At 37.3% G+C, this 13,334-nt stretch overlaps 1 protein-coding gene across 1 annotated transcript in view; it reads left to right on the top strand.

Annotated features, from left to right (window-relative positions):
* The window catches only part of FER (fer (fps/fes related) tyrosine kinase), a 419,822-nt gene that overhangs the window by 113,249 nt on the left and 293,239 nt on the right, over positions 1 to 13,334 (top strand). Inside the window, exon 8 of the mRNA XM_010843789.1 lies at positions 2,298 to 2,487. Within this exon, the coding sequence (XP_010842091.1) occupies positions 2,298 to 2,487 (190 nt within the window). The remainder of the gene's footprint in view (positions 1 to 2,297; positions 2,488 to 13,334) is intronic.

The raw sequence follows: 13,334 nt of genomic DNA, 5'->3' as shown, positions 1-13,334 counted from the left end.
AATCTCGCCTCATCTTCACCAGCATTTGATCTTGTCATTACTTTTTATCCTAGCCATTCTATTAAATCTGTACAGATACATCATTTTTAAAATTTAAGACTTTTTTTGAGGAGTTTAAATTTCACAGCAAAACTGAGGGGAAGTTACAGAGATTTCCGATATACTTCTCCCACAATACATAGTCTCCCACATTATCAGCACTGCCCACCAGAGCATCAGATTTGTTACAACTGACGAATCTAGAATGACCCATCAGTATCATTCTAAGTCCGTAGTCTGCATTGGGCTTCACTCTTGGTGGTGTGCATTCTGTGGGTTTGAATTAGTGTATAATGACCTATGCCCATCATTATGGCATCATATATGGCATTTTTTACTAAGATATTCTGTGCTCCACACATTAGTGCATCCCCCAGCCCCAGCTGTTGGTGGCTGTGGTCCTTTTACTGTCTCTTTATATAGTTTTGCCTGGTACAGAGTGTCACGTGGTTGGAATCGTGCGTTATGCAGCCTTTCAGACTGGCTTCTCTCGATTAATGATGCACTTTTAAGAGTCCTCCATGTCTTCAGTGGTCTAGTGGCTTGTTTTGAGTTCTGAAACGTATTCTCTTGTACAGTTATCCTTTCTTCTGATGACTGACATATTGGTTGCTTCCCAGTTTTGACAGTTATGAATAAAGCTGCTGTAAATATCCATGTGTGGGCTTTTATGTGAGCGTAAGTTTTCAACTCCTTTGGGTAAATACCAAGGAATAGGATTGCTGGATCCCATGGTAAAAGTATGCTTAGTTTGCAGGGAACTGCCAGCCTGTCTTCCAGAGTGGCTGCCCATTGTGCGTGCCCGTCAGTAATTCCAGGCCACACCCTCGCCAGCAGGTGGGGGTGGCAGTGTGCTGGCGTTTGGCCTTCCTCGTGAACGTCTAATACTGTCTCATTGTTGTTTCAGCTTCCATTTTCCTGATAGTATAGAATGTGAAGCACTTTCTCACATGCTTATTTGTCATCTGTATATCTGTAAGGTATCTGTTAAGGTCTTTGGCTCATTTGTAAAGAAGTTTGCTTATTTTCTTATTACTGATATTTAAGAGATCTTCGTATATGTTGGATAACAGTCCTTTATCAGATATGTCATTTGTATATCTTTTCTCCTAGTCTGTGGCTTATCTTCTCATGTATTTGATCAATTTTTTTAAATTGATGTATAATTGATTTACAGTGTTGTATTAACTTCTCCTATACAGCAAAGTGCTTTAGTTATACAGAAATATACTTTTAAAAAATGCTCTCTTCTGACAAACCATGGTGGTTTGTCAGAGTACTGAATATAGTTCTCTATGTTATGCAGTAGGACCACGTTGCCTATGATCGCTTCTATGATTTTTAAGCATCTGGTTTTACATTTAAGTCTTTAGGCCATTTTAAGTTTATTTTGTGTGTGGTGAGCGTGTTGTAACTTCATCGATTTACATGCACTGTCCAGCTTTCCCAGAAGCATTTGCTAAAGAGACTGTCTTTTTCCAAACTGTCTGTAATCTATTATTAACTTGCTTTCAACAGTGCGTGGCACAGTTCTTTCAGATACTAATATACTAAATATGACAGCATCTTCAAGATGTTTCTCACCGCTGCTACCTGTTTTCTTGTGGCTTTAAGATGGGCAAATTAATTTGAAATTCCTATTAGGGACAGCCTTGAAGGGTAAAACTCTAAAGGAGGAATGAAGAGGTCTACTATCTTTCTAATGGTGTATATTGGAAGATTTGAGGGCTTACACATATTCGGTAGTCCTTGTCAGAAAACTTTCCCTAGAGCACACGATCCTCACAATAGGCACACAGCTTGCTTCCAGCTGTCACCTTGATTTGATTTATTCTCTAGGCAGAGATCTGATTTTAGCTATATTCCGTTTGAGATTTAAAATAAATTAAGATTCTGCTTCAGTCATGTTAATTCATTTTAGGCTCTGCATTTCTGGACCGACATGTCTGTACTTTGTGAGGTGGACGGTTTACTGTAAAATAAAATGAGTGCCATGGATCGTAATAATTTGAAAGCATTTTGAATTTGGTTTTTGCTTCCAAAAACTTCCTTTAATTTTGTAAATGCTAATGTTTAACAACTACTGTGAGGACTCAAAATCCGTTTAGTTTCATAATTCTTATAGTTCTGAAAGACTCTTATAAAGAGGAAAATGAAGAAAGGAACATAATCTACACATATACAGGATATGATTTCCTTCACAGTCTTTATTTCTTAGAGTAGTTGAAATAATTTATATTAAATGTGTTCTCTTTTAGTATTGTACTTCTGCTAAGCCAAAAACAGACACTTGAAGAGCTGAAACAGTCAGTCCAGCAGCTGAGGTGCACCGAGGCAAAGTTTACAGCACAGAAAGAATTGCTGGAGCAAAAAGTGCAAGAAAATGATGGGAAAGAGCCACCTCCAGTAGTCAATTATGAAGAAGACGCACGATCAGTTACATCTATGGTAAGCCAAAGCATAAACAGATGAGAAAGTTGAAAGAGTTGTATACAGGTAATAAGTGAATACAAAAATTATTTTTGGTTGCTATAACAAGTTATTACTCTTGTTAATATGCAGGTCCTATTAAACTTGTGTGTAAATGCAAAATAAACTTGTCGGTCACCTCAGGTCACCTGGAGAACACTTTCAGAAACCACCTGTAGAGTCAGAGGAAAAAGCTCTTCTCTTGCCTTTAAATCTGAAAACAAAGACTGCAATTGTTTTTATTCCTGGGATACAGCAGGAAGGTAGGGTGTTATTCTTAAGGTAGAAATAAGAAAAAGATATTTATTGGTTTTTTCTTATTAAGAACAGTAGAAGTTTATCTGAGATTGATGATGTTTTTGCTGTTTTCACAATACAAAACACTGATTTTGCTTATAAAGATTTTTTCTTATAAATATCTTTTAACTACAATAAACACATTTAAATCTAGCAACTAGTAATTCAACTTTATTTTATATAGATTTATTAACTGTTTAAGAATGCTTAGTGTAAGTACTTTTTCTCTCTTCCCCTTCCTTTCCTCCTCCTTTCCTCTTATGTTGATTGTTTCTATCAGCGGACAATTTTGACACCCACCGGTCATTTGGAAATATCTTCAGACATGTTTGATTTTCCCAGCTGGTGGATGCTTTTGGTATCTAGTTGATAGAGGCCAGTGATGCTGCTAAATATCACACAATGCCCATCACAGCCCCTCTCTTCTTATTCCCAACAAAAAAATACTCAGCCTCACATATTAACAGTGCCAGGGCTGAAAAGAACTGAGCTGTGTCCTTGGTTTTCTCTGTGAGTAACTGAGTAACTGGATGCAGTCCATGAGTAGAACTGTTATAGTTAATGATGCTATAGATGTATTTGAATAATTTTTAGTTCATGTTATTCTAAATAGTACCATTTAGCTGTTAAATGAATTCATAGGAAATGTCTCCATAGGAAAAAAGATTGCATTTGAAATTTCCAATTCCAGATAAATCTGGATATGAATATGAAGTGTTTAAGTTATTGTGATTATTGCAGTTTTTAAATTAATTGAGCCATAGTGATCTATGCAATACATTGTGAAGTATAATTCTTTGCTCTCCTTATTGTCCTGCCAGATAATAAGGATCTTATTATATAGACCAAGGCCCCTACTAGGTTAATTTTCTTATTTCATGATTTTTGGTAACTATCTGGTATATGTCTTTTTTTTTTTTTCAGAGAAACTTCTGAAGGTCATTCTTTTGCTTGGCTTTCAAACTTTAGTAAAGCTTTTATTCTCTGAGTATGGTTTATAATATTTCCTTGTCCCCATGTGGCTGTGGAAGTGGTTCCTTCATAGCCTGATTTAGTGGTAGATTGTCACTAAATGGTAACGTATCCCCATTTTATAACTACAACTAGAATCTAGAGTTTGCAATTTAAAATATAATAGTTCATTAAGTATTTCATTAAGAACTCATAATCCTTTAGAGTTTTATCTTTGATAATCATTGAAGAAGAGGTTTTTCAATAAATGAATAAATAGTGTTTTAAAGAGTATATATAATACTGTGATCCCAAGTGGCATTAGTGGTAAAAACCCTCCTGCCAGTACAGGAGAAACAAGAGATCTGGTTTGATCCCTGGGTTGGGAAGGTCCCCTAGAAGAGGGCATGGAAACCCACTCCAGTGTCCTTGCCTGGAGAATCCCTTGGACAGAGGAGCCTGACTGGCAATGGTCCATAGGGTCACAAAGAATTGGACCCAACTGAAATACAGCATAATACAGTTTAAGAGACTAAACTGCTTTCTGGTACTTTCAGACCTTCTCCTGTACCCATTTATTAAATGATGATAATATCTTATGAACGTTTAGAAAGTGATATCAGGTGTCTCATTTTATTCAATTTATTTTAAATAGCTGAAATGCTGTTTGTTTCTACACATCTTATCTATTCACTGAAGTAATGCCTTTAGTAAGTCTTTAAGGAATTTACAAAGAAATGCTGTGTGTAGTTTAAGGTAATAAAGTAACATTTTATATATCAAACAGGACATTCCACCAATTGATGCCAATTGATGAGATTCTACAGTATGTTTTATAAACAAGTAAAAACTATTTTCAGTTAGTAGTTCTTACAACTAAGTAATACTCCCACATATACCAGTGAAATCTTTGCATAATTCAGCCTTTCAGTAATAATTAGAATATAACTTTTCATTTTATTCAAAAAGCCAAAATATTAAAACTATAAATTGTTTTTCCCCAAATGTCTGTTTAAGCATTATGAGTAATTTTACCAAAATGCTTGAAATTCAGGTAAGCAGGCCCATTGGTTTTTCCTGTTTATAAATTCTATCTTTACAAATGATAGCTTTGTATTTCAATAAGGGAAATTTAGTTGAGTATTGGAAGAATTGGAAGAACTAAAAATTAAACCATAATATAGTGAAAAATAGTAAAGCTTGGCCTAAATATTATTTAAGAGCAAGTTATTAACTATTCTGTGCTGTACTTAGTCTCTCAGTTGTGTCTGTTTGTGACCCCATGGACTGTAACCTGCCAGGCTCCTCTGTCCATGGGATTCTGCAGACAAGAAAACCAGAGTGGGTTGCCATGCCCTCCTCCAGGGAATCTTCTCAACCCAGGGATCAAACCCAGGTCTCCCGCATTGCAGGTTGATTCTTTACCATCTGAGTCACCAGGGAAGCCCAAGAATATTGGAGTGAATAGCCTGTCCCTTCTCCAGAGGATCTTCCCAACCCAGGAATTGAACCGGGGTCTCCTGCATTGCAGGTGGATTCTTTATTAGCTGAGCTAATAAACTATTAACTATTCTACATTTCCTAATTAATGGCAATGTTAACCAAAATACAGACTCCTCAGTGGTGATTGCTTCTGTGAAAGAGCGTCCTTAAGGAACTGTACTGCTGAGATGGGCCATGGATTGTATATTCTTAAAAAATTCCAAGGTGATTCAGATAATCATGGTTAGAAGTCTCGTTAGGCTGTTAGATGTATTGACATTTATTTCAACTTTGTAATTTTATGAGAATAAATAGATCTAAAGAATTGTGTAGGCAAGTAATATAAACATCTTTGCCAGGAAAGCAAGAATGAAAGTCGCTCAGTTGTGTCTACCTCTTCGTGACCCCGCTCCTCTGTCCATGTAATTTTCCAGGCAAGAACACTGGAGTGGGTAGCCATTCCCTCTTCTAGGGGATCTTCCCGAGCCAGGGGTTGAACCCGATTCCCCTTCATTGCGGGCAGATTCTTTGCTGTCTGAGTCATCAGGGAAGCTGATCCTCTAATGTTGTCTTTTTCACCTAAGTCTAATTTTGGCCAAAATACCAAGGAGGAAATGATAAATATTAAGTATTGAAAAGTAAGGGCTTCTTTAGTAGCTCAGACAGTAGAGACTCTGCCTGCAAAGCAGGAGACATGAGTTCTATTCCTGGAAAAAGAAATAGCTACCCACTACAGTATTCTTGCCTAGAGAATTTCGTGGACAGAGGAGACTTGCAGGCTGCAGTCCATGGAGTCACAAAGAATCTACACGATTGAGCAACTAACAGACAACAAAAACAACACTGCACAGTGATTACCTATTATTTGTGGACACGTGTGTTTCATTTATACATTTAAAGCAGTATTTATTGATCACCTACTATGTGTCAAAGATATTTTTATATGTTTGTAATATATCAGTGCATAAAACTAATGAAGACTCTTAGGAGTTACATTCTGTGGTGAGTGGCACTTAATAAATAAACTGTATATTATATTGTAATTGTAATTGAATGAATGCTCAGTCGGGTCCGACTCTTTGTGACCCCATGGAGTACCAGGCTCCTCCGTCCATGGGATTTTCCAGGCATAGTACTGGAGTGGGTTGCCATTTCCTTCTCCAGGGGATCTTCCCTATCCAGGGATTAAACCCGAGTCTTCCGAATTGTAGACACACGCTTTACCGTCTGAGCCACCGGAGAAGTCTATATATCATATTGGAAGATGCTAAATGCCAGGGCATAAAGACAAAGCAGCGTAGGGGGTCGGGGGCCCAGTGGCTCAGAGGTTGAGATACAATTTTGTTTTTTGGGATACAATTTTAAATGGAAATAAAGATAAGCACCTTTGAGAAAGTGACATTTTAATATTAACAATGTTCTTTTTAATAAAAAAATGAAATAATAGGTAAATAGTCATCACAGAATCTCTGCTTGGTGGAAATTTTTTTCTATTATTTTTCTTAATTTTCAAGATTTCTGAAAACAACATATGCTGCTTTAATAACTACAAATGTGTGAGTGTTATTAAATAAATACAATATATTCCTACTGCATAAAATAAAAATGGTAGATAAAATAAAATACCTCATAGTCCTGCTTAGCGTTCAAAGGCATCCAGTGATCAATTTTTACACAAGAAAGTGACATTTGAACAAAACCTTGAACTGGGAAGCTAGTAAACTGCTTAATTTCCAGGAGAAGAACATTCTAGTCAGAGGATGTGTTTATGTCAAAGACAAAGGCAGGGACCTATCTGGACTGTCCAGGGTATAGTGAGGAGCTCTGAGCAGGGGCAAGGTAAGAGGAGAGGGAATGAGAGTGAGAAGCGATGAGAGCAGGTCTCAGGTCCCGGGAGCATAATGAAGATGCTGCTGCTGCTAAGTCGCTCAGTCGTGTCCGACTCTGTGCGACCCCATGGATGGCAGCCCACCAGGCTCCCCTATCCCTGGGATTCTCCAGGCAAGAGCACTGGAGTGGGTGCCATTGCCTTCTCCAGCATAATGAAGGGTCATGCGTTTTCTCTGAATGAAAGGGAAGCCGCTGGATGAGGAGGTTATAACAGAAGATGGACATACTGTGACTTGTGATTTCAGTGATCGCTGTGTCGATAATATACTTAAAGGTGATAAGGTTGGAAGAACAGGGCTTTTGCCACACCCAGGAGATAGACGATGACACACTGAGGGTGGCGTCATGGGAGGCCGTGAGAGGTGATTCGTTTCTGAGTGTGGTTTGATGACTGAAAGTGAAAGTGAAGTTGCTCACTCGTGTCTGACTCTTTGCGACCCCATGGACTATATTATAGCCCACCAGGCTCCTCTGTCCATGGAATTTCCCAGGCAAGAATACTGGAGTGGGTTGCCATTTCTCCAGGGGATCTTCCCGACCCAGTGATCAAACCCGGGCCTCCTGCATTGCAAGCAGACAGTTTTACCAGCTGAGCCACCAGGGAAGCCCATGAGATTTCCTGTGGGTTTAGTCCGGGGTATGAGAGAGAAGATTCGAGAACAGTTTTCAGGTTTGAGGAGGAGCTCTAGAGGAACAGTGTTTGTTTCAAGTGTGGGGTAGGACTGCACAGAGTGGCCTTGATGAGGAAGAGCAAGGGTTCTGTTTGTCTTTCCAAAAAAAGAGAGAAAAATAAAAGAAACACCCAATCAGTGTGGAAATTTGGTAGTTCCAGAGCATGTTTTGGACTGGAGATATACATTTGAGAGTTGCAGGCATCAAATGGTGTTTAAAACTATTTGACCATAGAAGGTCACCAAGTGAAGGAGGCAGAGAAGAAAAGGGAAGCAAGGGCTGCTCTCTGGGGCGCTGCACGTTAGGTCCGGACAAGGAGGAGTCGGCATAAACTGAGGAGGAGTGCCCAGTGAGGGGGCAGAAAGTCGAGAGTTCGGTGTCCTCGAAACACGCTCCAAGGAGAAACGAGTTCTGTGGTTTTGGACCTGCCAGGTTAGGGCACTTCCTGATTTGACTGCAGGACTTTGCTGAACTTTCTGTATCAAATGGCCAAGAGAACTATAGCACAGAATGCTCTCTCTGGAAATACTGGTCCCATCCTTTCTCAATCCTTTTTCAGAGTGTCCTGAAGGGACCACTGTGCAATGGAAACTGTACTTTGAGAAGTGAATTAGAAGACAAATCCTTTCTTATCTAATTGAGTTATTGACTGATTAAATGTGCTGTTAATGCTAAAGGCATTTTGTGTTGTTTCAATGCTGTATGGACCGAAGGATTATTTTATCTTATTCTTCAATTTTAGCTCTGCAGGCAGAAGAATCTGCCTTTTGGGGCAGAGTAGAAGGGTAAACTCTTTGTTGGCTGCCCTTGGATAATGATGGCAATACCAAGATTTCTCGTCCCTGACTAAACATTGCCTGACTTTACTCTCTTGCTTTCTCTCTCTCAATCTGTTAAAAAGTATTACATGATTGTTTTTAGCTCTCTAGTTGTAAAACATGATAAATTTTCAACCAGTGTCTGTTGAATTGAGGAATTGCACTTCCTTTTTATTCCAGAGTAATCTAATTATCTTACTTTATAGCAGTGTGTACATTAGGCCAAATATAATGATTTTTGTTCAATCTCCTTTATATGTCAAATATAGCTAGAATTGATGGCACCATGGAATGAGTTCTTTTTAAATGTTTTTAGCTATACTGTAAGATAATTGCCTTTACTTTGATGTTTCTGAAGTTGTACACTTTAAGCCCTTTTACTAGCGTAATGCACAATATAAATTTATCTTCTCTATGTATTTTATTGATTTATGCTTAATTGAACAGCACTGTCAGTAAAATCCTGTTTTGTTACGTTTCAACCAACAAAATATCTTGTTTGTTGACTAAATATTATCTGCCGTTACGATTCAGTGATAATTCGTTTTACCACAGTGTTCAATGTATTTCCAGTTTTTATAGTTAGTCCCTGAATTGGAATGCTGTCAATTGAGATTTCATATTGACAACATTATTGAAGCTTTATCTGTTTTCATCATCGGGTACATTTTCTTTAGTTAAACATAGAAGTTAAATGTTAATTCCAAGCTTTACTGTCAAATGTGCTGAACAAGGTGCCAGACTGAGACCAGGAGACCTGAGCTGAGCTTTGCCTCTGCTGTGGGGCTCTTGGGAGGTTACTTAACCTTTCTGAGTTGGTTTTTCTTCCCATAGAAGGAGCAAATGTGTACCCAACTTGTCTGCCAGGATTTCTGTGACACTGAAATGAGATTATGTATTTTATGTTTTATGAAATACTGTTAAAACACGTTTCTACTTCATTTCTTTTTCTAATAATGCACCTTAGTTCACATTTAAATTAATTTGTTAGATACTTACTCAGTTCTTAATTATGAATTATAGATATTTCTGTTGGATTATCATTTGTATTTCTTATTTATGAAGGCAAACATTGTAATTAATTTCTCTGAATATGTAGAACATATGCGCGCACAGGGGTCTAAGTGTCCTTTTGTAAGTCCTCAGTTCCCTACCTCAGAGGTAACTTTCCAGAAGCATTGTATGCAGATATAAACATGAATTTATACCACATGTTTTCTGCTCTTTTGACATAAATGGTAAAGTATATAACAATACTGTTTACTTTTCTGCTTAATATATTTTAAGTATCATTTACAACAGTGAATATATACTTCTTTTTTTCATTTATTTGTTCAACAAATAAGTATTTATTTCATGTCAGCTATCAGTTACCACTCTAAGTTCTGAGGATGCAGTAGTGAACAAAATAAACTTTTTTTTGTTCTCATGGACCTTGCACTCTTAACTGAAGCAGACAGACAGTAAATTTATATTTCTATATGTGTGTGTATACACACACACACACACACACACATGTAGTCAGGTGGTGGTAAGTTCTTTGGAGAAAATAAAACAATGGAAGAAGAGGGTATGAAGGAGACAGACAGTAAATTTATGTACATGTATATAGTGTCAGGTGGTGGTAAGTTCTTTGGAGAAAAATGAAGCGGGAAGGAAGAAGAGGGTGCTGGGAGGTGTTTTATATGGATGGTGGTCGAATATGGCTTCACTGATCAAGTGGTGTTTACACAGAGATCTGAAATGACGAAGGAGCAAACGGTGGGATTGCCTGGGGTGAGGATATTTCAGGCAGTGGGAAAAGCCACAGGAAGGCTCTGGGGCAGGAGTTTGCTTCTTGTGTTGGTGGAGCACCCAGGACGGCCGTGCGCTTGGAGCCGGATGAAGCAGGGGAGGGTCGGGGAAACGGCCAGTGTTCAGATCACACAGCTGTGCAGACCATGGTGAGCACTGTGATGCTGACTCAGGGAAATAAGATTCTGAGCAAAGAATGACATGTGTACATGGTTTATAATATTTTGTTATTAAGACAGTTTTGGTGAAATCCTATACTTTTTCTATGTATATAAATGGAGATTATATGTAAGATCCATTTTACAGGGTTTTGTGCAGTTTATATAGGTTTAGATTTTACTTTAAAATAATTTAAAAGTTTCTTAATCTGAGAACAATGTAAGTTATGGATATTAATTACTATATTAATATTGACATTAGTGTTTCAGTCTTATAGATGAATACATTCTTGCTTTCAGCTTCCCTTTGGCATAGATTTTTATCATGCTCATCTTTTAGTAGCTCTCTAGTTTATTAAATTATTAGATTCTCCAGTGGATCTGATACTTAAAGAGTATTTAGAGATACATGCTTTATGTAATTGATGGACAGATTTTTAATTTATAAAACAAAGATGTTAGGGGGTGATAATGATTACATTATAAAAAATTTGTTGATTTTTCCAAATGATTCAGGTCAAGATTCCTTAACATTCTAACCACAGGGGAACCACCAATCAAAACCACAGTGATATATTACCTTACTCTGATCAGAATGGCCCTTATCAAAAGAACAATAGATAACAGTGTTTGGCAAGGATGTGAATGGGCAGGAATGCTTTGGCACTGTGGGTGGGAATATTAATTGGTTCAGCCCCTGTGGATAACGGTATGGAGGTTCCTCAAAAAATTAAAAATAGAACTGCCACATAATTCAGTAATTCCATTTCTGTGTATTTATTCCAAAGGAAATGAAAACACTAACTTGGAAAGGTAGTCTGCACCCCATGTTCCCAGCAGCTTCCCAGGTGGCACGAGTGGTATAGAATCCACCTGCTGCTGCAGGAGACAGAGGCTCAATCCCTGGGTTGGGAAGATCCCCTGGAGAAGGGCATGGCACCCCACTCCAGTATCCTTGCCTGGAAAATCCCCTGGACGGAGGAGCCTGGCAGGCTGCAGTCCATGGGGTTGCACAGAGTTGGGCACGACTGAGCGACTTTCCACATAGCACAAAGGGCAGAGAAAGATGTGGAAACTTGAGTCAAACTGGCATGATTTTCATTGTGTTTAAGTAGATTTCTGCCTCCCCCCACCTTAGGTCAATTTCATCTGTAAAATGCGGTTAGTAACATGCCCTTCATAGGATTGTCGGCGAAGGCAAAGGCACTTTATAGAGCTCTGGATGGAGTTAGGAAGGAAGGTGTTTAGCGCACAGTCGGTTTTTGTCCCCTTTCTTTTCCTTCTTCCCTCCCTTTCTCGTTTTCCTCTTTTCTTCTGTGTCTTGCACTTTTGTCCCTGTTTCTCCTCTTCCTGCCTTTGCCTTCTTAGTAAACACAGTCAAACAACTTGCATGAGTATTTATTGTGTGCCATGGATGGAGACATCCTAAAGTAAAACAAAGTCTCCGTACTGAAAAATCTACATTCAGCAGGCAGAAAGTTGTAATGAATAATTGATTAACAAGAAAACATCAGAGTTAAGGGCTATGATGAAACTGGTCGTTAATATTCCTCAGATTTTTGCCTTTACCCCAAGGCCTTCTGTTCTTAGTTATGTTATCTGTGGGTTTTTTTTCCTTCTGTCGTGATTTAAACGTTAACTTATGACCCCCATATCTACTTGTCCAAGGAAATTAGGAATACTGAAATATTACTCAAGACAAAGATAAAAAATAAAAGCAGAGAAGTTAAGTGCAATATGCAGATTCACACAAAAAGGTTAAATTAATACAGATTTTAATTTATTGACAATTTCATTATTCATACACTAATTAGATTTCATTTTTGTGTATTTTTTGGACTGTTTACTTATAGAAGTAGTGTTAACTGACATTCTCTGTTATTTAAAATTAAAAAAAAACTAAACTATCTTATGGTAGTTTAATACAGATACATTAATTGTAAAGACAGAGGAGAGATCTCATCATATGAAGAACAAAAAAGACTTTTAAGTACATGACTAATTTGTTGTAATAATTGTGAATAATAAAATTGCTAATAGTTTCTATTGATATGAATACATAATACATTATGTATTTTTTCCATAATACATTAATGGTCTTGTGTTTTTTTGCACCCATTAAAAATAGGTCAGTCAAAAGCAACTACTTGGCATATGAACTTTTACATGTCATGTTTAGGACATTCTTTTAAATTTTAAAAATTATCTAATTTCCTCAACCTGAAAAAAGTTATTTCCGTCTCTACAACTTATTTGCTAATTCCTGTATTAAGTTGAATAGTATTCGTCTTGAAATTCATCTGAGAATATATCATCTTTTGATTTGAATTATAGGCAGACAGTTGACCTTGCATGTGGTAAGGAATTCATATATTTTTATCTCCAAAGCCTTACATCTTAAATTTTGAAAATTATTTTATGACATATTAATTTCTTTGATTTAATTGAAAGGTTTAATAAAGACGACATGTGAATATTATGATTGATTGCTTCATTTGGTACCTAATGATAGAATTTTAAATCCTAATAAATTTTCTCTTTTGTTATAGTATTCTGTAGAAAATTATTTCTTAGTATTAATATTTAAAAGATTAAGATTCAAGTGTTCATTTTTTTTTTTTTTTTCTCTCTAATTTTATTTTATTTTTAAACTTTACATAATTGTATTAGTTTTGCCAAATATCAAAATGAATCCGCCACAGGTATACATGTGTTCCCCATCCTGAACCCTCCTCCCTCCTCCCTCCCCATACCATCCCTCCTG

Source organism: Bison bison, unplaced genomic scaffold (assembly GCF_000754665.1).
Source record: "Bison bison bison isolate TAMUID 2011002044 unplaced genomic scaffold, Bison_UMD1.0 scf7180017864189, whole genome shotgun sequence".
NCBI classification, from domain to species: Eukaryota; Metazoa; Chordata; class Mammalia; order Artiodactyla; family Bovidae; genus Bison; species Bison bison.
Note: the sequence above shows the minus strand (reverse complement) of the source record. Positions and strands in the feature narration are given on the sequence as shown.